Source organism: Eurosta solidaginis, chromosome 1 (assembly GCF_040869045.1).
Source record: "Eurosta solidaginis isolate ZX-2024a chromosome 1, ASM4086904v1, whole genome shotgun sequence".
NCBI classification, from domain to species: Eukaryota; Metazoa; Arthropoda; class Insecta; order Diptera; family Tephritidae; genus Eurosta; species Eurosta solidaginis.
Window position 1 is genome coordinate 122,832,969 of NC_090319.1, and position 26,074 is coordinate 122,859,042.

At 39.0% G+C, this 26,074-nt stretch overlaps 1 protein-coding gene across 12 annotated transcripts in view; it reads left to right on the top strand.

Annotated features, from left to right (window-relative positions):
* tacc (transforming acidic coiled-coil protein) overlaps positions 1-26,074 on the top strand; it is a 593,942-nt gene that overhangs the window by 377,522 nt on the left and 190,346 nt on the right. For 11 of the 12 annotated variants that reach the window (XM_067759783.1, XM_067759785.1, XM_067759788.1 and 8 more), the window contains 2 exons: positions 23,827-24,236; positions 24,306-24,385. In XM_067759783.1, coding sequence (XP_067615884.1) covers positions 23,827-24,236; positions 24,306-24,385 — 490 coding nt within the window. The remainder of the gene's footprint in view (positions 1-23,826; positions 24,237-24,305; positions 24,386-26,074) is intronic. The other variant, XM_067759782.1, reaches the window with a different exon arrangement.

Sequence of the window (26,074 nt, forward strand, 5' to 3'; positions counted from 1 at the left end):
GATGCGAGAGGGAACGCAGCGAATCGAATACTGCTCTTCTCAGAGATGCAGCGACAAATGGTCGCACTACGCCAGATGATACATCGCAGTACAAGCTTACCTTAGAAAATACAGCTTTTTTAGTTGAAGTGTCGGATTCGGTAAATTAATGAGTTGTATGAGTTCGACGTCTTCGTTTTGAGCATCAGCTAACTGCTGCGCTGATACCGCTGCTGAAATCAGTTCGACTCGCGATAATAGATCCGCCACTATGTTGCTTTTCCCGCAGACGTGCTTAATTTCGGTGGTGAATTGACCGATGAAATTTATTCGGCGGAACTGCCATGGTGAAGCACGTTCTGCCCTTTGTTTAAAAATATGTTGTAATGGCTTATGGTCAGAATATATCTCTACATGCCGGCCTTCAAACAGATATCGAAAGTGTTTAACTGCTTCGTATATTGCATGTAGCTCTCGATCATACGTTGATAGCTTGCGTATTGAGTCGGGTAGTGTACGACTGAAAAAAGCTAGTGGCTGCCAGGAACCATTCACGTGTTGTTGCAAAATCGCACCAACTGAAGAACTGGAGGCATCTGTGAAGATTGCTACGTTCGCCTCGATATTTGGATGTGCCAGTTCGGCGCAATTTGCAAGTGCCTCCTTAGACCTTTCAAATGCATCTATCATTATTGGCGTCCATTGTACAGGATGTGATCCTCGTACCTCAGGCCCTGATAATGAATTGTTCAATGGGGAAAGAAGCTCTGCTGCATTTTTAATGAACTTTCGGTAAAAGTTTATCATACCGATGAAAGCACGAAGCTTCTTTACTGTTGCTGGATAGTGGTTTTATACCGTGGCATGTGATATGATGTCCCAGAAATTTAACTTCCGGTTGACCGAAGCAAGATTTGGCAACGTTGATAACAAGCCCATGATCGTGAAGACGTTGAAACAATGTTATTAGATGACATATATGCTGATGCTCATTGTCTGAAGCAATGAGTATATCATCGATATACGGGAAAACGAAGGGCAAGTCACGCGTAACTTCATCGATGAAGCGCTGAAAGGTTTGGGCCGCATTTCTCAAACCGAATGTCATAAACGGGAATTCATATAGACCGAAAGGCGTGATAATCGCTGTTTTCTTTATGTCATCTTCAGCGACTGGGATCTGGTTGAATGCTCTGACGAGGTCTACAGTTGAAAATATTGTTTTGCCGTGTAGGTTGACACCAAAATCGTCTAGGTATCGAACGGGATACCTGTCAGGTACTGTACGATCATTAAGACGGCGGTAGTCTCCACATGGGCGAGGCTCAACTGATTTCTTGGCAGCTAGGTGCAACGGAGATGACCACGGACTGTCGGACGGACGAGCTATTCCAAGCGTTAACATTTTAGCGAACTCATCTTTCGCAATTTTTAGTTTTTCTGGCGCAAGGCGACGAGCCTTACTTGAAACTGGTGGGCCATCCGTTGTTTTAATATGATGCACTGTGGAGTGCTTCGTTCGTTTGAATGCGCCGTCAGGTTTTGTTATTGCCGAAAATTCTTTCAAAAGAGAATTGTACGGCGAGTTGTTCGGCAGGACTTTTATTGATTCAATTTGCGCTGCCTTTCGCATTTTCCCATTCGCAGATATGCCGGTTTTTTCGTCGCTAATTTTTTGATGTTTCAAGTCGACCAATATACCAAAGTTGCTTATGAAGTCGGATCCAATGATGGGCTGCGAAACGTCGGCGATAACGAAGCGTCATGTAAATTCGCGTCGCAAGCCAAAGTTCAGTAAAAGCGTATGGTGTCCGTATGTTTCAATTATTGCATCTGTAGCAGTGTATAATTGATAGCCAACGGGGGTTACTTTTGTTTTGATACGGGATCGGGGGAAGACGGAGAGGTCGGCTGCAGTGTCCACCAGGAATTGCATCCCAGTGTACCGGTCTGTGAGGAAAAGGCGGCGCGATGTTTTTATTGGAGAGTCTTCGACCGCCACTATTGACCCTCCTTCGCGTTTCCCGGAAATTTACACCCTGGTAGGCAGCGCCGTGCTTGGTTACCGAATTTTTTGTGGAATCGGCAAAAACCTTCCGCGGAAAAACGCGTGCGGCTGTGAGATGTGCTGCGCCCACCTGAATTTTGGTGTGTTCTAACTTTTCCACGCGGTTTTCTTAGATTTAGGTTTTCCAGGTGTTTTCGGATTTCTGAAATTTCCGCGCGTAAAGATTGCTCTTCAGAAACAGCGGCGATTGAATGTGAAACGCTGGGAATCACCTCATGAATTTTATCTCCAAGACGGCTTAAAACTTCTAATGACGCGTCAGGTTGTGCTGCTAAACATGCGCGTGTCTGTGGTGAGAGTTGTGACTGCCACCTTGCCTTAATGACGTTATCTGGTACATCTGGGCATAGACTGCGTAGGTGACGGTAAAACTGAGATGGTGTACGATCACCAATTTGTTCTCCGTCCAACAACTGAAGTAGCTTAGCATCTTTTGATTTTGTTAAACGTTCGATTAAAGTTTGCTTCCATGTTGTGTATGGGGTCGACGTTGAGGGACGTAATATAATATCTTCCACTTCGGCTGCTGACTGCGTGTCTATAAGCGAGACCGCATGATGAAACATATCATTTTCGTTTGTTACGAAACGAATCCTAAATTGTGACTCCAATTGGGCGAACCACAATGCAGGGCGTTCAGGAGAAAATGGTGGTGCGCGGACAGTCATATTGACCGTAATTGCTGGCAATTGGGTGGAAGAACTTGGATCGCCATTCTCATATCAACTTATTTGTCGTATACGAATTGATAATAATAAAACAACGAAAATCAACCTGATTCGTTTTAGCTTGTGTGCTAAGTTAAACAAAATACTTATCGTAGATTTTCGATGGTTGAGCACTTTTTCTTTATCAAACAACGTCGGGGTCACCAATGTAGCGTTGTGCTTATATATTAAGTACACGTTTTGCTTACGGATTTAATACAAACTTTATTGAGCAATGTTTGACCGAGTCGCGTGTGTATCCCTTAACATGTCATCTCAGAAGAAAGAAATATATTTTTTTATCAGCTGCTAAGACCAGCAAATTCAATACGATAACGGATTGTTTAGCGGGATAGCTAGTCGCTTTGAGAGACTGGAAAGCTAATACATTTTACATTTTACATAGGAGTAGTGCCAGGGTTGCCACATATATAGTATATGTATATATGGTTGTATATATTGTATATATATAGTATATATATATATATATATTTTCGCAATTTCAGCCCCATTTTAACAGCTAGAAGCTTCAAACTTCTCAATTTCTACCCCATTTTAACAGCTAGAAGCTTCAAATTTCACCAAATGCTTACGTGTATAGCATATATTGATGTCTGAAAAAATCATTGAGATCGGTGTTATACATAGTATATATCTCATACAACCGATTGTTCGGATAAGAAACTTTGCTCTATTTCTGCCCCGTTTTAACAGCTAGAAGCTACGAATTTCACCAAATACTTACGTATATAGCATATATTGTTGTCTGAAAAAATCATAGAGATCGGTGTTATATTTATTATATACCCCATATAAACTGTCATTTTTGCCCCTTTTTTACGGCTAGAAGCTTCAAAATTATTTCATCAAATAGTTACGTTTACGTCATATATTTTTGAAATACGTGATTCATAGTCATATTTTTTACACGCAGACCCCAAAAAACCTGAAACTTTGCATCATCACACAAAGTACCTACCTATTTTTTATTTTATATTTATCTTGAAAACCGTTTAGGTATGTACATCTGTTCACTATATATTTCTTATCTTATACATCCGATTATTTTGATTTTATGAACGGGATAAGATTATTGTTCAGCCCCATTCATGAAAGGTATGAAGTCTTCGGCACAGCCGAAGACAGTCCCGTCCTTACTTGTTTATTTTACATTTTTTCTATTAAAAATATATACATTAATTTTGTTAATTTTTCTTAATTACATTTGCACGTCCGTACTCCGTAACGTGAAGTTTTGCACTGCCTGTTTGTTCGGTAGTAAGTGTATGTGGGGTATTCCATCCCATTTCGACCAATTTTGAACCCGACCCCTTTAGAATTGGCTGAAAGTTTTTCTTCTTTTTCTAGCTTACGAAAGACGTTTTTCAGAAGTTTTTCAAATTTTTTCATCCAACTCAAAAAAAGTTATGAATTTAAAAAAAACACCGTTTTTGTTTTCAAAATGCTATAACTTTTTCAAAAATTGACCGTTTGGGATCTTTTTTTTTAAATTTGCTTTTAAATGTACTTTTCGGAAAAAATTCAAAAAAATTTTTAAAGTTATTTTTTGTAGTTTTTCAGTTTTTCGAGATTTTTTGAATTTCGCCCTTTTTTTCTCATAAAAAACTTCAATCAATTCTGCAATCATCCCCACTAATCCCGGAGTGAGCCGAGAATTTTTTTTTTTTTTTATTTGAAAAAAATTTTTTTTTTGTATTTTTTCCGAAAAGTACATTTAAAAACATATTTAAAAAAAAAAGATCCCAAACGGTCAATTTTTGAAAAAGTAATAGCATTTTGAAAACAAAAACGGTATTTTTTTTAAAATTCATAACTTTTTTTGAGTTGGATGAAACAATTTGAAAAACTTCTGAAAAACGTCTTTCGTAAGCTAGAAAAAGAAGAAAAACTTTTAGCCAATTTTAAAGGGGTCGGGTTCAAAATTGGTCGAAATGGGATGGAATACCCCATATATATGTGCGCAATTTTAATTGTCCGCGTCAGTTTTGTAGTTCAGTTTAATGTCTGCTGATGTATTTGTTATGTGAGGCATCTCCAGTGTCATTCGTTTTCTGTAATTTTGTTCTTGTTGAATAATTTTGGCTTTTTCGAAATCAGCTGTGTGTCTGCTAGATGCACAGTGGGCCATGAGTGCTGTTTTTTTCGATATTGAATTTTGGCAATATTTTAAATCTGATTTGTGTTGTGCCAATGTAGTTTTTAGCTTGGCTTTAGTGGTTCCTATATAGATATTGTTACAAAGTACATTGTTTTTACCGCTACACGGTATTTGGTAAATTACGTTGCTCTTTTCCGTTTGGGGTATTTTGGATTTGGTCAAATTAAAGAGATTTGCAGGGTTGTGAGCTATTTTTACTGTGTCTCTGTCATAACAGTCTGATTTTGTAAGGCGTACTGACAATTTTGGTACGTACGTCACTGTTTTAAAAGTTGTTGGTTTTTTGTTATACTATGTTGCTCCACATTCATGGAGTTTTTTATTAACGTTTTTATAATATTCTCAGGGAAATCATTGTTTTTTAGGATATCTCGTATTTCATTTAATTTCATTGTGGTACATTTCGTCCGATATTTCCAACATACGTCTTATACAGCCGGTTGCTGTATTCGTTATCATCGTCTTTGGATGTTTGGAGTAGTAGTTGATGATTCGTCCTGACGCAGTTGGTTTTGTACCACTTGAACTTTAATTGATTTCCTCTTTTGATTACAAGAGTCTAGGTAGGCTAATTCATCTCCTTCTTCAAGTTCTATAGTGAATTTAATGCTTTTGTCGAATGAGTTTAATGCTTGGAGTGTATTTTGTATCTCGTTCTCTCGTATAATCGCGAAGAGATCATCCACGTACTTAGTCAGCAGTCTCGGCGTGAATCTTAGTTTTTTTAAAGTGTTGTCCAATAGTTCTTCCATTATTATATCTGCAATGACAGGAGACAAAGGCGACCACATCGGCATTCCTTTTAATTGAGTATATATCGTTTCGTTGAACTTGAAATACCTGTTTTCTTCTATGCAGAATTTTAGTATAGCCATAAACATTTGCTTTGGAATCTTTGTATGTTCTTTTATTACCATCAATTTCTTTTGTATAATATTTAACGCCAACTGAGTTGGAATGCTTGGAAAAAGCGAGATAACATCGAATGAAATTATTCTTTCATCATCGCATATCATATTATTAATCCTTTCTTTGAATTCCAGCGTATTTTTATACCTTTCATGAACATGAAATGGTATATTAACTTTGGTCCGATGTTTGTAACGTTGAGAAATATAGAAGATAGACTCACCATTAAGTATACCGAATTGATCAGGGCGACGAACTGAGTTGATATAGCCATGTCCGTCCGTCCGTCCGTCTGTCTGTTTGAACGCAAACTAGTCCCTCAAATTTTGAGATATCTCAATGAAATTTGGCACAAGGATATATTTATACCTTTCATGAAAATGAAATGGTATATTAATTTCGTCACGAAACCGAAAATTGTAAGTCCTTAAAGGAAAATAGATAGACCCACCATTAAGTATACCGAAATAATCAGGTTGAAGAGCTGAGTTGATTTAGCCATGTCCGTCTGTCCGTCTGTCTGTTTGTATGCAAACTAGTCCCTCAATTTTTGAGATATCTTGATAAAATTTGGTGAGCGGGTGTATTTGGGTGTCCGACTAGACATTTGTCGGAACCGACCGGATCGGACCACTATAGCATATATCCTCCATACAACCGATTTTTCAGAAAAAGAGGATTTTTGTAATATCTTACCCAATTTAACAGATTGAAGCTTCAAACTTCACCATATACTTTCGTATATTGCACATATTGTTGCCTGAAAAAATTTATGAGATCGGTCGTATATATAGTATATATCCCCCACAACCGATTGTTCAGATAAGGAGCTTTTCGTAATTACTGCCCTATTTTAAGAGCTAGAGGCTTCAAATTTCAACGAATGCTTACGTATATAGCATATATTGTTGTCTGAAAAAATCATAAAGATCGGTGGTATATATAGTATATATATGGTGGTATATATAGTATATATATATAGTATATATATATATATATATTTTCGCAAATTTTAGCCCCATTTTAACAGCTAGAAGCTTCAAATTTCACCGAATATTTACGTATATAGCATATATTGTTGTCTGAAAAAATCATAGAGATCGGTTGTATATATAGTATATATCTCATACAACCGATTGTTCAGATAAGAAACTTTTCGCAATTTCTACCCCATTTTAACAGCTATAAGCTTCAAATTTCACCGATTGCTTACGTATATAGCATATATTGTTGTCTGAAAAAATCATAGAGATCGGTTGTATATATAGTATATATCTCATACAACCGATTGTTCAGATAAGAAACTCTTCGCAATTTCTACCCCATTTTAACAGCTATACGCTTCAAATTTCACTGATTGCTTACGTATATACCATATATTGTTGTCTGAAAAAATCATAGAGATCGGTTGTATATATAGTATATATCTCATACAACCGATTGTTCAGATAAGAAACTTTTCGCAATTTATACCCCATTTTAACAGCTATAAGCTTCAAATTTCACCGATTGCTTACGTATATAGTATGTATTGTTGTGTCAAAAAATCATAGAGATCGGTGATATATATAATATATATATGATGGTATATATAGTATATATATATAGTATATATATATTTTTTTACGATTTCGGCCCCATTTTAACAGTTAGAAGCTTCAAATTTCACCAACTGCTTACGTGTATAGCATATATTGATGTCTGAAAAAATCATTGAGATCGGTGGTATACATAGTATATATCTCATACAACCGATTGTTCAGATAAGAAACTTTGCGCAATTTCTGCCCCGTTTTAACAGTTAGAAGCTTCAAATTTCACAAAATGGTTACGTATATAGCATATATTGTTGGCTGAAAAAATCATAGAGATCGGTGGTGTATATATTATATACTTCATATAAACTGTCATTTTGACCCCTTTTTTACGGCTAGAAGCTTCAAAATTCATCAAATTTCATCAAATAGTTACGTTTACGTCATATATTTTTGAAATACGTGATTCGTAGTCATAGTTTTTACATGCAGACCACAAAAAACGTGAAGCTTTGCATCCTCACACAGATTACCTACCTATTTTTTATTTTATATTTATCTTAAAAATCGTTTAGATATGTTCAAATTTCACCAAATGCTTACGTGTATAGCATATATTGTTGTCTGAAAAAATCATTGAGATCGGTGGTATATATAGTATATATCTCATACAACCGATTGTTCAGTTAAGAAACTTTGCGCAATTTCTGCCCCTTTTTAACAGCTAGACGCTTCAAATTTCACCATATGCTTACGTATATAGCATATATTGTTGTCTGAAAAAATCATAGAGATCGGTGGTATATATATTATATACCCCATATAAACTCTAATTTTTGCCCCCTTTTTACGGCTAGAAGCTTCAAAATTCATCAAATTTCATCAAATAGTTACGTTTACGTCATATATTGTTGAAATACGTGATTCGTAGTCATAGTTTTTACACGCAGACCACAAAAAACCTGAAACTTTGCATCCTCACACAAAGTACCTACCTGTTTTTTATTTTATATTTATCTTAAAAATCGTTAAGTTATGTAGATCTGTTCACTATATATTTCTTATCTTATACATCCGATTATTCGGAGATTACGAACGGGATAAGATTATTGTTCAGCCCGGCACAGCCGAAGACAGTCCCGTTCTTACTTGTTTTGTATTATATTAGACACTAGCAGACCCGTCAGACGTTGTTCTGCCCTAAATTTGGTCTACCTGCATACATTTTAATAACCTTTTCTCTCTAACTCTGCCCTCCCCTCTTCACTTCTTCGTAATCATTTTATTCACTCCTCCCTCCGTCTTTTTCGCTTCATCTATCTCTATCTTCGTCTCACTCTATCTCTTTCTCAGTCTCCTTCTCCTTCCTCATTTTCTCTTCTCTCAAGTTTTTCCAATTCTTCTTCATCCCTTATTGCCAGTCCCCCAGGGTGGTATGTATTTTGTTCCAGTCCCATTCCGAGTTCCAGTCCCACTCCGAGTCTCAGTCCCAATCCTAGTCCTAATCGCATTCCCAGCCCGTCTCTGGTCTACTTACCCGAAAAAAGGATCGTAAATACTAATATAGGCAAATTTATATACCAAATATCAGACAAATCGAATAGGACGTATGTAAATAGGTATGTGGGTATTTTCAATACATGCTTTTTTTCGGCTTCGCATGCATATTTATCAGTTTTGCCAGGTTTATGCGACTAAATCGAATATCACAATGAAAATTACTTTAATGCTCTGAGCAACAGCTTTCATTTGATATCCATATTACACACACATTCTAGGGTATCCGGGTACACGTTTTGGCCCATATCTCGAGCCCCAGTCACACAGCGGTATAAATTACTCTGTACTAAAGCACACATCAACAGCTTCAATTTGATACCCATAATGTAAAAACACGTCCTAGTGTTACCCTGGTCCACGTTTTGGCCTATATCTCAAGACCCTAGTCACAAACAGATATGAAAATTACCCTGTACTAAAGCACTCATCAACAGCTTTCATTTGTTATCCTTCTTCTATAAACACTTTCTAGGGGTATCAGGGTCCACGTTTTGGCCTCAATTTCGAGACCCTAGTCACCAATAGGTATGAATACTACCCTGTACTAAAGCACTCATCAACAGCTTTCATTTGTTATCCATATTCTATAAACACATTCTAGGGGTACCCGGGTCCATATTTTGGCCTATATCTCGAGACCCTAGTCACCCACGGGTACGAAAAATACCCCGTATCAAAGTACCCATAAACAGCTTCCATTTGATGCCCACATTTTACAAACATATCCCAGGATTACCCAGGTCCACGTTTTGATCTCAAGACCCTATCCAGAACGGGATAAAAAAGTATCCTATGTCTGTCTCCTGGTTCTAAGCTACCCCTCCACCAATTTTCAGCCAAATTTGTTCATCCGTTCTTGAGTTATAAATAGTGTAACTAACACTAACTTTCTCTTATATATGTATATATATACATCTTGTAATAATGCTACAAACCTCTTAGTTCTTCAGTATTAAATGAAACTCTACTTTTTAGTTAATTTCTATTTATTTAGAAGACGCTTCTCGTTTTTGCTGCTTTTCTACAACTCTTCACTTACATTACTCTTGTCAGAATCATCAACATCGTTGCCAGATCTCCACACATCTCATTAGAAACTTCAAAAATAACAGTATATCTCCACTATTTAATGGATGTTATTATACAATCTACAAACTTCAATCACTCTATCTATTAAAAACAAGCGCATGAAAATCCGTTGCGTAGTTTTAAAGGTTTAAGCATTCAAAGGGACATGGGACAGCAAAAGCGACTTTGTTTTATAATATGTAGTGATAGTGATACATGCAAAAATACCAAAAAATAAAACTTTTTTGAAGAATTTTAAGGAAATGTTTAATATTTTTAACGAAATATTATTTTTCAAGAGATGTATGCATTCTTAACCATTTATGTTGCATTAACAATTAACCATTTATGTTACATAAATATGTAGGTACATACCTATGTCAAGCTGATACGATATGAAAATACATACATATGTACATTCATACATTCTTATAAACCTACGCCCGAATTTAAATAATGCAGCGAATGCTATGTACATATGTACGTATGTGTCGCATCATACCTAACTCAAAAGCAATTAGCGCGAACAGTTGACACCGAACAATCACACACACGAATTTTTTGGTAAAAATGTTACTGTTGTTTAAACAGTTTGGCTGATATAAGAAAGGAATCAAGTATTTTTTTTTGATGCAGATCGAAGGTAAATATTTCAAAGTTTTACTGAAAAGTAGAATTTTTTAAATCCATCCATCCGTTTATGAGTTATAGCTGTGTAAACAAAAACTTTATGATTTTTTACTACTTTTTGGCAATTTGCCACGCCCCTATAATATATATCTTCAAATGATATTAACTGTACCATTTCACGTAGCTAAGCTTTCAAATGCCAAAAACCGTTTTAAAATCGGAGCATTCTGTGTGAAGTTATGTGCATATATGACATTTAGCGACTTTATTTTATAAGATTTATAGATTTGTCGGATCCGGTGGGATCGGACCACTATAACATATATCTCCCATACAACCGATCGTTCAGATAAGACGATTTTGGTCATTCCTGCCGCAATTTAGAAAGTATAAACGTGAAACTCGGTGATATATATTCTAATATATCATAGAAATTATCCTCAAAAAAATGCTTTGATCGGAGCTATATATAGTTATTTCCCCTCCCCCCTTTTCCCACTCTCTGGTGTAAAATCTGTAAATTGTTATAACTCAATATAAATTTTCTCCTAAATCAATATTTTTTGGTATCTGGCATATACAGATCGAGATCTAATAATTTCGGAAAAACGATCAGTGGTCCTCTCCGTCTCCTCCCGCCATCCGCCCTCCTTCAAATGTTTTCATTAGCACGCTTTTATTAGCTTTACCTGTATTTTCCTTTGTAACTCTTCATTCGCTCCAACGCGCCTGCTGCCTTATTAACATGGTTTTATAATTAGCTTCACCTCATTTGCAATCACGTTAGGGTTATATCGAGACCCTTCCGGTATCATTTCTGGATGGTTTTCGGGATCCCTCCGGGGTCCCGTCGGGACTATTTTGGGACATTTTCGGGACAATTCCGTCATCATTTCGGTACTATTTCGCGATCATTTGGGGACCCTTCCGGCATCATTTCTGGATGGTTTTCGGGATCCGTCGGGGATTCCGAGGGGGTCATTTCGGGACATTTTGCGTACCTTTTGGAGATAAATTCTTGATGATTTCCGGGATCATTACGGAAATTTTTCGGGGCCATTTTCGGTCCCTTCCGGCATCATTTCTGGATGGTTTTCGGGATCCCGTCGGGGCCATTTCAGCGCTATTTCGGGATCATTTGGGGTATCTTCCGGCATAATTTCTGGATGGTTTTCGGGATCCGCCCGGTATCCCGTCGGGATCATTTCAGGACTTTTTCTCGACTAATACGGGACCATTTAAGGACCTTTCCGGCATCATTTCTGGATAGTTTTCGGGATCCCGTCGGGGCCATTTCGGGGATCATTTGCGTTATCTTCCGGCACCATTTCTGGATGGTTTTCGGGATCCCGTCGGGGCTATTTCGGGATCATTTGTGGTATCTTTCGGCATAATTTCTGGATGGTTTCCGGGATCCGTCCGGGATCCTATCAGGGTAATTTCTGGAATATTAGGGGATCAATTGGGGACCTTTCCAGCATCATTTCTGGATAGCTTTCGGGATGCGTCCGCGATCCCGTCGGGCTCATTTCGGGACCATTTGTGGTACCTTCCGGCATCATTTCTAGATGGTTTTCGGGATCCGTCTGGGATCCCGTCATGATCATTTCGGGACTATGAGGTGATCATTTGAGAACCTTTCCGGCATCATTTCTGGATGGTTTGCGGTATCCGTTCGGGATCCTGTCGGGGTAATTTCAGAACTTTTTCGGGATCATTTGGGGTACCTTCCGGTATCATTTCTAGATGGTTTTCGGGATCCGTCCGTCATCCCATCGGGGTCATTTCGGGACTAATACGGGATCATTTGGGGACCCTTTCGCCATCATTTCTGGATGGTTTTCGGGATCCCGTCAGGGTAATTTCGGGACTATTTCGGGATCATTTGGGGTACCTTCCGGCATCATTTCTAGATGGTTTTCGAGATCCGTCGGGGTCATTTCGGGACTTTTTCTCGACTAATACGGGATCATTTGGGGACCCTTTCGGCATCACTTCTGGATGGTTTTCGGGATCCGTCCGGGATCCCGTCAGGATCATTTCGGGACTATTAAGTGTTCATTTGAGGACCTTTCCGACATAATTTCTGGATGGTTTTCGGGATCCCGTTGGGGTAATTTTAGGATTTTTTGGGCATTATTTGGGGTCCCTTCCGGCATCATTTCTCGATGGTTTTCGGGATCCCGTCGGGGTCATTTCGGAACTTTTTTGCGACTAATACAGGATCATTTGGGCACCCTTCGAGCATCATTTCTTGATGGTTTGGCGAATCCGGCAGTGTCATCTCGGGAATATTTTGGGATCATTTGGGGACCCTTCCGAGATCATTTTAGATCCGTCCGGGATCCCGTAGGAGTGATTTCGGGATTTTTTTGTTACCTTTTCAGGATAGTTTCTGTGTGGTTCGCTGGATAAATCTAGAATCGTGTCGTTGTCATTTCGGGTTTTTTTAGGACTATCCCGGGAAGTGTTGGAGACCCTTCCGGGGTATTTCTGGATGGTTTTCCGGAACCGTCCGCGAGAGCGTCGGGGTCATTTCGTGGCTTTTTCTGGATAACTTCGGGATCATTTGGTGATCCTATCAGGTTATCAGCTCATTTAGTTCTTTTTTTTGCTCAATTACAAAAATAAAATGCATTAGACAGACAATTTTTTTAAACAGATAACTTAATAAGCAGGCTAACGTGAATAGCCCATATATTTCATTTTCTCCTTGCGGACGGGGCCGCGGGTAAAGTCTAGTATATTATAAATGGGAAAGTTTGGATGTGTGGATGTCCAGACGTTTGTCTTTGTGCCCCAATCATGCAAGAACGGCTGGACAGATTTGGATGAAATTTGGCACACATATAGCCAATAGTCTAGAAAGATCTACTAGCTATATATTTTTCAAAAGGGGGAAGGTCCCCGCCCACTAGGAACAGTTATAATTTAATTATTTTTTTTTTCGTATTTGTGACTGAATCACGCCAGAACGGCTACACGGATTTTGATGAAATTTGGGACACAGACAATAGTCTACTAGCGAAATTTTTTTCGAACATGGAAAGGGGGTAGGGGTCCCACGACCCCTTAGAAAAATTACTTTTTTATAATTTTTACTCATTATCATTTTATCTTTACTGACCTTCACCAATATTACAACTCAATATGTCAAATAAGTCGAGGGCTTGCAAAATGAGCAGTGACATCCTCCGTCCTCGGGACTATTTTGGGACCCTTCCGGGATAACTTCTGTATAGTTTTCGGGATCCGTCCGGGATCCCGTCGGGGTTGTTTTGGGAAATTTTCTGAACTATTCCGGGACTATTTCGCGATCATTTGGGGAACCTTCCGGCATCATTTCTGGATGGGTTTCGGGATCCGTCGGGGTATTTTCGGGATCATTTGCGTACCTTTGAGAGAGATTGATGGTTTCCGGGATCATTATGGGACTTTTTCGTGGTCATTTTGGCCTCAATTCTGGATAGTTTTCGGGATCGCGTCGGGGCCATTTCGGGGCTATTTTGGGATCATTTGGGATATCTTCCAGCATCATTTCTGAATGGTTTTCGAGATCCGTCCAGGATCCCGTCGGGGTCATTTCGGGACTTTTTCACGACTAATGCGGGATAATTTGGGGACCCTTTCGGCATCATTTCTGGATGGTTTTAGGGATGCCGTCAGGGTCATTTCAAGACTATTAGAAGATCGTTTGAGGACCTTTCCGGCATCATTTCTGGATAGTTTTCGGGCTCCGGACGGGGTCATTTCGGGATCATTTGGGGTACCTACCGGCATCATTTCTGGATGGTTTTCGGGATCTCGTCGGGGTCATTTCGGGACTTTTTCTCGACTAATACGGGATCATTAGGGGATCCTTTCGGTAGCATTTCTGGATGGGTTGCGGGATCCGTCTGGCATCCCGTCGGGGTATTTTCGGGATCATTTGCGTACCTTTGAGAGAAAAATTGATGGTTTCCGGGATAATTTCAGGACTTTTTCGGGATAATTTGGGGTACCTTCCGGCATCCTTTCTAGATGGTTTACGGGATCACCTCTGGGCCATTTCGGAACTTTTTCGCGACTAATACGGGATCATTAGGGGACCCTTTCGGTATCATTTCTGGATGGTTTTCGGGATTCGTCCGGGATCCCGTCGGGTTCGTTTCAGGACTTTTTTCGTACCTTCCTGCATTATTTCTGGATGGTTTTCGCGATCCCGGGATCTCGTCAGGGTAATTTCGACACTATTTAGGGATCATTTGGGAACCTTTCCGACCTCATTTCTGGATAGTTTCCGGAATCCGTCGGGGATCCCGTCAGGGTCATTTCGGGACTATTGAGGGATCATTTGAGGACCTTTCCGGCATCATTTCTGGATAGTTTTCGGGATCCGTCCGGTATCCCGTCGGGGTCATTTCAGGACCTTTTCGGGATCATTTGGGGTCCCTTCCGGCATCGTTTCTGGATGGTTTTTGGGATTCGACCGGGATCCTGTCGGGGTCATTTCGGGACTTTCTAGACTAATACGGGATCATTAGGGGACCCTTTCGGTATCATTTCTGTATGGTTTTCGGGATCTCGTCAGGGTAATTTCGGGACTATTAGGGGATTGTTTGGTGTACCTTCAGGCATCATTTCTAGACGGTTTTCGGGATCCGTCCGGGGTGATTTCGGGACTTTTTCTAGACTATTTCGGGATCATTTGGAAACCCTTACGGCTTCATTTCTGGATGGTTTTCGTGATCCGTCCGGGATCCCGTCAGGGTCATTTCGGGACTATTAGGGGATCATTTCCGGACAGTTTTCGGAATTCGTCCGGAGTCCCGTCGGGGTCATTTCGTGATATTTTGGGGTACCTCCCGGCATCGTTTCTGGATGGTTTTTGGGATTCGACCGGGATCCTGTCGGGTCATTTCGGGACTTTTTCTAGACTAATCCGGGATCATTAGGGGACCCTTTCGGTATCATTTCTGTATGGTTTTCGGGATTCGTCCGGGATCCCATCAGGGTAATTTCGGCACTATTAGGGGATTATTTGGTGTACCATCAGGCATCATTTCTAGATGATTTTCGGTATCCGTCCGGGATTCCGTCGGGGTGATTTCGGGACTTTTTCTGGACTATTTCGGGATCATTTGGGGGTATTTTATGGCATCATTTCTAGATGGTTTCCGGGATCCCGTCGGCGTCGTTTCGGGACTTTTTCTTGACTGATAAGGGATCATTTGGGGACGCTTTCGGCCTCATTTCTGTATGGTTTTCGGGATCCGTCCGGGATCCCGTCAGGGTCATTTCGGGACTATTAGGGGGATCATTTGAGTACCTTTCCGCTATCATTTCTGGATAGTTTTCGCAATCTGTACGGGAACCCATCGGGGTAATTTGCGGACTTTTTTGGGACTATTTCGGGATCATTTTGGGACCCTATAGGGTCACTTCATGACTTTCTGTATTATTTCGCGCTCATATGGGGACCCTTCCGGCATCATTTCTCGATGGTTTGCCGGATCCAACAGGGTTATTTCGGGATCATTTTGGGATCATTTGGGGTCCCTTCCGAGGTCATTTCTGGATGCGTCCGTGATGCCGTAGGAGTCATTTCGAGATTTGTTTGTTACTTTTCCGGTATAGATTTGGGACCCTTCCGGGATAATTTCTGCATCCGTGCGGGATCCCATCGGAGTCATTTCCGGACTATTTCGGGACCCTTCTGCAATCATTTCTGTATAGTTTTCGCGATCCGTCGTGGATCCCCTCGGGGTCATTTCGAAACTTTTTCTGGACTATGTCGGGATAATTTAGGAACCCCTCCTGGATATTTTCTGGAGGGTTTTTGAGATCCGTCCGGGAGCGCCTCAGGGTCATTTCGGAACTTTTCCGGGACTATTTCGGGATCATTTTGGTACCCTTCAGGGATCATTTCTGTGTGCCTCTGGATAAGTCTAGAATCGTGTCGTTGTCATTTGGATTTTTTGGGACTTCCGGGAACTTTTGGAGACCCTTCCAGGGCACTTCTGGATGGTTTTCGGGATCCATCCGCGATATCGCCGGGGTCATTTCGTGGCTTTTTCTGGATAATTTCGGGATCATTGGGGATCCTATTACGTTATCAGCTCATTTAGATCTTTTTTTTACTCAATTACAAAAATAAAATGCATTAGACAGAAAAAATTTGTAAACAGGTAACTTGATAAGCAGGCTAACGTGAATAGCCCATATATTTCATTTTCTGCTTGCGGACGGGGCCGCGGGTAAAGGCTAGTATTCTAATATAACATAGAACATTTCCTGTAAAAATCATTTCGATCGGAGCTATATATAATATATATCCCATACAACCGATCGTTCAAATAAGGGGGTTTTTTGCCATTTTTTGTTTTATATGTATCTTAAAAATCGTTTTGGTATGTACATCTGTTCACTATATATTTCTTATCTTATACATCCGATTATTTGGAGATTACGAACGGGATAATATTATTGTTCAGCCTCATTCATGAAAGGCTGTGCCGAAGACAGTCCCGTCCTTACTTGTTAATATTGTATATGGATTTCGCTGTGACATTTCTTAAAGTTTTGGCTATGAATTGGCATAAACCGTATGCTGGAGATCCGATAACTGGATTTTCTTCCTTATGTATTTTCGGAAGTCCATAAATCCTTGGAGGTAGGGCGATGTTAGTAGTGAGTCTAATTTTATCTCCCTTTGAGATCACTTCCATCTTAAATAGCTTATCCAATTAACTGTTATTTTTATTTTGTAGTATCGTTGTGGGATCTTGTCTTAGAATTCTATAGGTCTTCAAGTCATTTAATATGTCAGCCATTTTATTGTTGTAGTCATTAATTTCCATAGCAACTGTTTTATTACCTTTGGCAGCTGTTACGATTCGAATGTTGTCATTTTCTCTTAGTCATTTCTGCTTCCGTCCCACTGTATCGAGAATTGCACAGTCTATTGCACTACGTCTATTTGTTTTTGTGTGTTCTTTTATTAGTAACGAAAATTTCGTTCTCCCCTCTTGTTTTTCTTTTTCGTTGAGAGTCTGTATGATCTCCTTTCAATCAGCGATATACTTATTGAAATATTGGAAATCTTTTGTTTTCCACCGGAAGTTCGAACTTAGGCCCTTTCGCTAGCAGAGCTAGCAATGTCTTGCAGGAAATCCACATTCGTGTGATTGACAAACCAGTCTTTGTGGTTGTTTTTGCAGAGTATGCTGTTGCGTAGTTGTTCGAGCTTTGATTGTTGTCTCTTCTTTAAAGCTGTTGTTAGTTTTTTGGCTACATTCTCTTCCTTTTGCGTTAGCTCTAAACCATCTTCTGGGATCAGCTCTTTCCTTAGTGTTGTTTTTATATTTTCAACATGTCGGTCTTGTATCTTCAATTTATTGTGTTTGTGTTTAATAAGAGTGTTTAATATTTTGGTATGGTAGTTATGAGTATGTTTGTCTAAAATTTTGTGTATGTTCAAATGGGTGTCATGGTCAAATACAAATAATTTATCACAGTTCGTAGCATTTTTATAAAATTTGGTATAAGTTTAAATTTTCTGCATTTTAATAAGAACTTTAAACTGGACTTTAGTTTTACCGATTTTTTGGATACCAATTGAAATTTATTTATTACCACTTTGCAGTTGTTGTAGTTCTCCTTTATATTTGCACATCCCATTTTTGTTGTTATATGCTTACCGCATATACCGCAAAGTTTCCAGTATAAACCAGACTCATCGGCGTTGTATAGTTGCTCACGACTTAATCCAAGCTCCCTCATTTTCGCCTTTAACGCTTTTTTGAATGGGTCAACTAACTGGGGCTGTGAAGATAGTTTTTCTCCAGCAACTTGGGGCAAACGAACGCCGTATCTCTTTTTAAAATTTTGAAGCCATCCATCACTGGCATTGAATTCAAAGCAAATTTCCTTAATTTTAAAATGAAGATCCTTTGCTTTTTCTTTTAACATAAGCCCGCTAACCAGAGCTTTTTGTCTCTCATATTCAAAAACCATAGATACAGAGATTTTTCCATCTTTGGGTACTCTGAATGACGCAAAGTTTTCCTCTTTCCAGGAGCGATAAAGGTATTGTTGACACATTTAGAGATAGCATTTTTATTTTTATTAATTCCGCATATTGTAGACTTTGTCACTCCATATTTACGAGCTAAATTAGTAACACTTTCACCCTTTCGTAAATATTCCAGAATATCTGATTTTTCTCTTAAGGTCAAAAACTTCTGCTTCTTTGTGTGCATTTTTTAAACTGATCAATATTAGAAATTTTTGCAAGAAAACGAAGTACCAATCATGCGCGCATGAAATGGCCAACTAAGGACTTTGAAAATTTGTACTGACGACTGAACGTTAGAGAAAGCATAGCATGTAAGCATGTGTATACGAGTGAACGCGAGCATTTCTCAGCGACGGTTATGTACATTTTAAATTTAAATAACTAGGGGAGTCCCCAATTTATGAGGCTCTTGAAATTCGATAAAAGTTTGAAATTCAATAATGTTCATATTTTAGAGCCTTTGCCAAAAGTTCATATTTTAGAGTACTCAATGGAAGTGAAAAAGTGTTCATATTTTGGGGTGTTCATATAATAAGGTGTTAATATTATCGCGAGTGCACTGTATATGGGGTATTCCATTCCATTTCGACCAATTTTGAACCCGACCCCTTTAGAATTGGCTGAAAGTTTTTCTTCTTTTTCTAGCTTACGAAAGACGTTTTTCAGAATTTTTTCATCCAACTCAAAAAAAGTTATGAATTTTAAAAAAAACACCGTTTTCCAACTCAAAATAAGTTTTAAATATTAATGCTATAACTTTTTCAAAAATTGACCGTTTGGGATCATTTTTTTTTTTTTAATATGTTTTTAAATGTCCTTTTCGGAAAAAATACAAAAAAAATGTTGAAGTTTTTTTTCAATTAAATAAAAAAAAAAAATTTTCGGCCCACTCCGGGATTAGTGGGGATGATTGCAGAACTGATTGAAGTTTTTTATGAAAAAAAAGGGCGAAATTCGAAAAACTGAAAAATTACAAAAAAAAAACTAAAAATTTTTTTGAATTTTTTCCGAAAAGTGCATTTAAAATCAAATTTAAAAAAAAAAGATCCCAAACGGTCAATTTTTGAAAAAGTTATAGCATTTTGAAATCAAAAACGGTGTTTTTTTTAAAGTTCATAACTTTTTTTGAGTTGGATGAAAAAATTTGAAAAACTTCTGAAAGCCGTCTTTCGTAAACTAGAAAAAGAAGAAAAACGTTCAGCCAATTCTAAAGAGGTCGGGTTCAAAATTGGTCGAAATGGGATGGAATACCCCATATACTCTTATGTATAACTCTTATTAGTAGGACCCTTAAAAATATTCGAATAATTCGATTGATCGAGTTATCGATTTTAGATTTTTTTTTTGATATTTGATTTTTGTTTTTTCGATTATTCCAATAATCGCCACTCAGTGATTATTCGATTTTCAAAATAAAAGTTTGATTTTGTATGAAGTGTTCATACCACATTGGATCTTTATAAATTTGATCATTTAGTAGATATTGAACTCCAAGAATCATATGTATCTCAAAATAGGTGTCCCCAAGTAAAATTTTTCGAACTTTCCGATTCTGGTGAGAAAAACATAAGTTCAAAACATGGTCAAAAATGTAAATTTTTTTTACAATTTTTGGGAACCTATTTGAAGTCATCGAAAATATCTTTAGCTTCAAAAATAAAGTGGATGTCCACACTTTTACAACGTGTCTTCCTGATCTTTATATTAAATTAAAATCCGCCTAATTAATCGCAAAAATACAGACGGTTTTTACGAATACATACTTTAGTGACAAGAATTTAAATATCTTCCGGGGAGTTAAAGTTTATAGAGTCAGTAACATTCTACAACTTCATTTTGTTTCAGAGATATGTCAACTATTTCGGATAAGTTCAGTTCCAACAATCCTTAAATATTTCTAGAAATAGACCTGCTCTACCATCAAATAGTGGCAATATAAGCATTTCACATCAGTGTATCAGTTACTTATGTAGCATTACAGTGACAGTGTTTTGTAAGAGACAACATAATTGCAACGTCATATATGTCTTGATCAAAGAAACGTTAAATGATGCATGTGATACCAAATTAGGAATTAAGCTATTTTGTACTTTTCCAAATCGTGATCGTCAAAATAGTCGCCACAGTCATCGTGAAATTACGCCGGGAGGACTCCGAAATAAACCAAAAGAACCTTCCGAAAAGAGCTAAAAACAGACCCCGAAGTGATCCCCAAATTACGCTCGAATGATCTCGAAATTACCTGAAAGTATCCTGAAATAGGCCCCAATATAATCGCGAAATTACCGCAAAATGATCCCGAAATGACTCCGGGAGGCCCCAAAATAGTCCACGAAAACAGCCCGATACTAACCCGAAGTGAACCCCAAATGACCTCAGGACAATTTTGAAATATGTGCCAAACTTATTTGGAAATGACCACAGAGGGGCACAAAATAGTCCCTAGATGATCCCGAAAGAGCCCCAGAGTGATCTTAGAATTATCCTTAAATAGACCTCAAAACCATGCCGAAACTTCCCTAAAGTGATATCTAAATGACCCAGGAAGAACCTTGAAATAGTCCCAAAATGATCGCAAAATAGCTACATAATTCGCCCAAAATATCCCACAAATAGTCCCTAAAACCTTTCGGGAGTGACAAAAATGATGCCTACTTTACAGCTTTTCCCCAAAAAGCATATCGTTCGTAGTTACTATTATGCTATTTTCTGCGTTCTAAAACACAATTTTGATTATGGCAATGTCAGAGAACTCGTATCACCCTTTATTCAACCTACGCTTTATTCATATTCAGAGCCAGAGCTTTTTTTCGCTGCTACTGATGTTCTGGAGTAGAAAACACAAACATTGGTTTAAAATCAATATTGAGTTTTTATGTTTAAAATTTACCTATAAAAAAATAAATAAATGTAAAGCGCGATAACCGATATAACACTAGTTTCAGAAAGCCTGCTGCTGATCGCTGCTGGATGGAGAGTCAAAGAGGATCCGACTAGCAGAGATCACAACTGCATCACTTTCCACCTAAACGATCCCGGTCAGAGGCAGATTCCGAACGGGCCACGCAGAACAATAGCATGGGACGCATCCAAGGTCGACTCTGCCACGTTCTCCGCATCAGTACTGCCGGATGCCCGACGAATAATCAACAACTCTAGTGCGACGGAAGAGACGGTTTAAAAGATAATGAGCTGTCTTCGCCACGCTTGCAATCTCTCTATGCCACGGAGAGGAGTGTGGATGGGTAAAAAGCAGGTATACTGGTGGACCAGCGAAATCGGTGGAGCTGCGGAAACTATGCCATAGGATGCGAAGGCTAGCAACCCGTGCGCGCGGCAGGCCAGAGGCTCTAGAAAAGTCGGAAGCGTACAAAGGAGTGACGAAAGCTCTTAGTGTTGCCATTAAGCAAAGCAAGCTTACGTACTGGAAAGCGCTTTGTGAGGAAGTGGAGCGGGACCCCTGGGGCAAGGATATAAGATAGTAATGAAGAAGTTCCGTTCGCCAAGCCAGCTGATGGACGAGAACCAAATAAGGAACATTGTGGATGTCCTGTTTCCCACCCAACCGCCTAGGGAGGACGGGTACGTTACGAAGACCGCAACGTGGAACCATTCCAAGAACAAGAGCTTAAAACTGCCGTGCGAAGTGTGAAACCTAGGAAAGCACCTGGGCCCGAGGGAATACCCGCGGAGGCAATTAGGCTAGCTGCAAATAACTGCCGAGAACTTATGTTGCACATGTACAAAAAATGTCTCGAAGAAAGAACTTTCCCCACCATATGGAAGACAGCACGACTGGTTCTCATTCCAAAAGGGAAAGGGGATCCCAACTCTCCATCATTCTACCGTCCCCTATGTATGTTGGACACAGCAGGGAAATTGATGGAGGATCTCCTGAAGCAACGCCTCACCACAGCGTTACAGGACGGCGGAGGACTGTCTCCCAGACAGCATGGTTTTCGGAGGGGGCACTCCACAATAGAAGCCATAGCGGAAGTTATATACGCAGTCAAGAAAGCCGAGACAGCGCGCCACAGAGCAAGAGCTATAGTGTTTCTGGTCACGCTGCACGTCAAAAACGCTTTTAACCCAGATAGGTGGGAAGACATGCTTGAGGCACTAGAAAGCACTTTCAAAGTACCGCAATATTTGTTAGAAATTTTAAGGGACTATTTAAGAGACAGGTATCTAATATATGAAACCACTCACGGTCAAAAAAAGGTAAAAACAACAGGTGGAGCAGCCCAGGGTTCCGGACTAGGTCCCGATCTCTGGAATATAACTTACGACAGTCTTCTTCGATTAGACATGCCAGAAAGCGCCTTCCTCGTTGCTTTTGCAGACGACGTGGCAGCTGTGATAACAGCACCAAGCTGCGAGCTGGTACAGCTAAAATTAAACCAGGTCATACGTAATGTAAATAGGTGGATGGCGAAAGAGCTGCGGCCACAATAGCGAATTTGAGTAGATTAATGGCAAACACAGGTGGCCCAAAGCCATGCACAAGGACGTTGCTTGCATCAGCCTCGGATTCTATACTCTTATATGGTGTGGCGCTGCGAATATCTTCGGCTTACCGCACGGTATCGGCTGAAGCTGTCCTGGTCGTTGCGGGAACCATACCGATATATCTTCTCGCTGAAGAAAGAAAAGCAATATACGACAACAGATCGCAAGCAAGTAGAGGTGCTGTTGCCATGCAGGCGCGCGAAGAATCGATCCGACGCTGGCAAGATCAGTGGAGCAACAGCATCGTAGGAAAGTGGACTAGGGAACTAATTCCTGAACTGAATCCATGGTTAAGCGATAAACTTTGCAGCCTAAACCTTTGCCCGAATGAATATCCCAATACAAGCGTAGATTGTAAGCGGGCCACTTAAACAGTTTTCATTTTGTTTTTTTCGCCCCAAGAAAAAAAAGCCGAAACATGAAATGGAAGAAAATCGTTTCAGTGGAATTTTCGGAATTTTCCTGAATTGTTTTCAGGGAGTCTTAAATGTATATTTGCATTACTTACGAATGCTCGGTACAGCTTAATTTTATATCATATATCGTTCATATATCATATATCGTGTACATATTAAATTTTGTACATTTTCTGTTTTCTTCCCTGGTTTCCATCACTTGGAATGTAGTAATTTTCAATCCATCCGACTTCGATTACCTACTCACAAAAGGCAATAATAATACACCAATTGATCGGAGTTCGATATTATTAAAATTTGATCCATTACTTGGTATGCCAGTACCTTTGAATCAAGTACAACAACAAGTGCAACAGCAGCAGAAAATATTTCAGAAAATTGTGAGCAGTAAGACAACTAATCTTAGTCCTGCATTGGAAGAAGACGAATTTTTATCATCTGCATCAATATCCTCAATTTGCAATAAGGAATCCTTTGTTGTTGTGGCTGATAACAAGCATAGCTCTTTTGGTATTAATACAACAAACGACCGAGAAGTTAGAACGATTACAACTTGCGATACAGCTTCAAATATAGAGCTCGAAGAAGAGCAGCATACTCATCAAGAAGCAGCTTTAAAGGTTTATTTACTACATAAAATATTAAGTGAAAAAATACTTAATTTATTTTCTCTGATTTTTTATTTTCAGAAGTATGCCAGTATGAGTGTCGACGTGATTAAGGAAGTAAATATCGATAACGATTGCAACAAATCCTTTGAAAACTCAAAGTAAGAAAATTTGAATATTCTTATTAATTAAGAAAAACAAAAATTTGCAGACTTATGCTCGAGGCGCTGGTTTCAGTGGGCAATTTTAAAATACTTTTAAATGAATGTAGGCCGATTTTAAACTGAAAGCTGTTAATGTTTATATGCATGTTTAGTCCAAAATGATTCGCCCGGCATTATATTATGAATTCATTAGGGATGACCGCGTACTAATCGGACTGTCCACTAGACCTCTCTGAAGTTGGCAAGACAACTTTTACATGGAAAAAAATTACCTATTGGGAAAATTGCCGTGAAGTTGCCGTAATTTATCCGTGAAACAAAAAAATTTGCCGCGGCCATATTTTAGAAAAAAATTATCAGAAAATCACCTTAGCGACCAGCTAATAATAAAATAATTCTTGCACACGAATTTGCCATAAATTTGCCGTGAATTATGCGTGAAACAAAAAAATTTGCCGCGGCCATATTTTAGAAAAAAATTACCAGAAAACCACCTTAGACACCAGTTAGGAAAATAATTCTTGCACACGAATTTGCCATAAATTTGCCTTAGATAAGTGGCATATTTTATAATTTCGAAAAAAAAAATATTTAAATTTTTTTTATCGTGCACCGCCAACTTCACGTGAAGTTAGCGTGCCACTTTTCGAAAACCACCTTATACACCAGCTAGGAAAATAGTTCTTGCACACGAATTTGCCGTAGATAAGTGGCATATTTTATAATTTCGAAAAAAAAAAAATTGTAATTTTTTTATGGTGCACCGCCAACTTCACGTGAAGTTAGCGTGACACTTTCCGAAAACCACCTTAGGGACCAGCTAGGAAAATAATTCTTCCACGTGAATTTGCCGCAGATAAGTGGAATATTTTATAAATTCCTAATCCTTTTATTCACTCCTCCCTCCGTCTTTTTCGCTTCATCTATCTCCATCTTCGTCTCATTCTATCTCTTTCTCAATCTCCTTATCTCTTTTCTCTTCTCTCAATTCCTTCTCATTCTTCTGCATCCCTAATTGCCTGTCCCGGAGGGTGGTATTTATTTTATTCCAGTCCCAGTCCCACTCCGAGTCTCAGTCCTAGTCCTAGTCCCAATCCCAGTCCCAGTCCGTCTATGGATAATATATTACTCTGTACTAAAGCACTCATCAACAACTTTCATTTGATATCCAAATTGTATAAACACTGTCTAGGCATTCACTGGCCTACGTTTTGGTCTATATCTCGAGACCCTAGTCACCCAAGGGTATGATAATTACCGTCTACTAAAGCTTTCATTTGTTATCCATATTCTATAAACACATTCTAGGGGTACTCGGGTCCACGTTTCGGCCTATATCTCGAGCCTCTATACGTCGACCGCAACCAAACCTATGTAGTAACCACCGGGTGAGGTTTACGCAACTTGTGTGAAAGTTTGAACAAAATCGACCGACGCATCTCTTCAAACACCGGCGACCAACTAACACATATTTTAGTCTTTCTTTTTATATACATATATAGATTTTTATTTTCCACATTTCACTATAATATTACAACGAAATGCAGATTTTCGTTGCTTTTGAAATTCGGCTTAAAAATTGCACATGGAACAATTAAAGACTCTCCTGAATTAAAAAATGTCATATTACCTCGCGGGCCCCTTCAGAAATCCCGGGCCAAGGCCTAATCCCCCCACCTTCTCGGC